General features: G+C 63.4%; 1 protein-coding gene across 1 annotated transcript in view; it reads right to left on the bottom strand.

The window, feature by feature from the left end:
* EIF3D (eukaryotic translation initiation factor 3, subunit D) overlaps nt 1-132 on the bottom strand; it is a 7,624-nt gene extending 7,492 nt beyond the window's left edge. The window contains exon 1 of the mRNA XM_010142866.1: nt 17-132. Coding sequence (XP_010141168.1) covers nt 17-132 — 116 coding nt within the window. The remainder of the gene's footprint in view (nt 1-16) is intronic.
* Nucleotides 133-202: the final 70 nt, after the last annotated feature.

Here is a 202-nt window from a genome sequence, read left to right as displayed (position 1 = left end):
CCGGGTCCCCTCCCCCAGCCGGTCTCCTTTGCTGAAGGGCTGGTAGGGCATGTCCCTGACCTGCGCGGGCACGGCGCACGGGCCCCAGCCAGAGGGGTTGTCCTGGATCACGGGGGTCACGAACTTCGCCATTTCTTAAACCTCTGAAAGGGAGAAAGAGAAAAACTCCAAACCCTCAATTGCCGCACGGCCAGTCCCGCCG

Source organism: Buceros rhinoceros, unplaced genomic scaffold (assembly GCF_000710305.1).
Source record: "Buceros rhinoceros silvestris isolate BGI_N320 unplaced genomic scaffold, ASM71030v1 scaffold27200, whole genome shotgun sequence".
NCBI classification, from domain to species: Eukaryota; Metazoa; Chordata; class Aves; order Bucerotiformes; family Bucerotidae; genus Buceros; species Buceros rhinoceros.
This window is presented reverse-complemented; position numbering and strand designations above follow the sequence as displayed.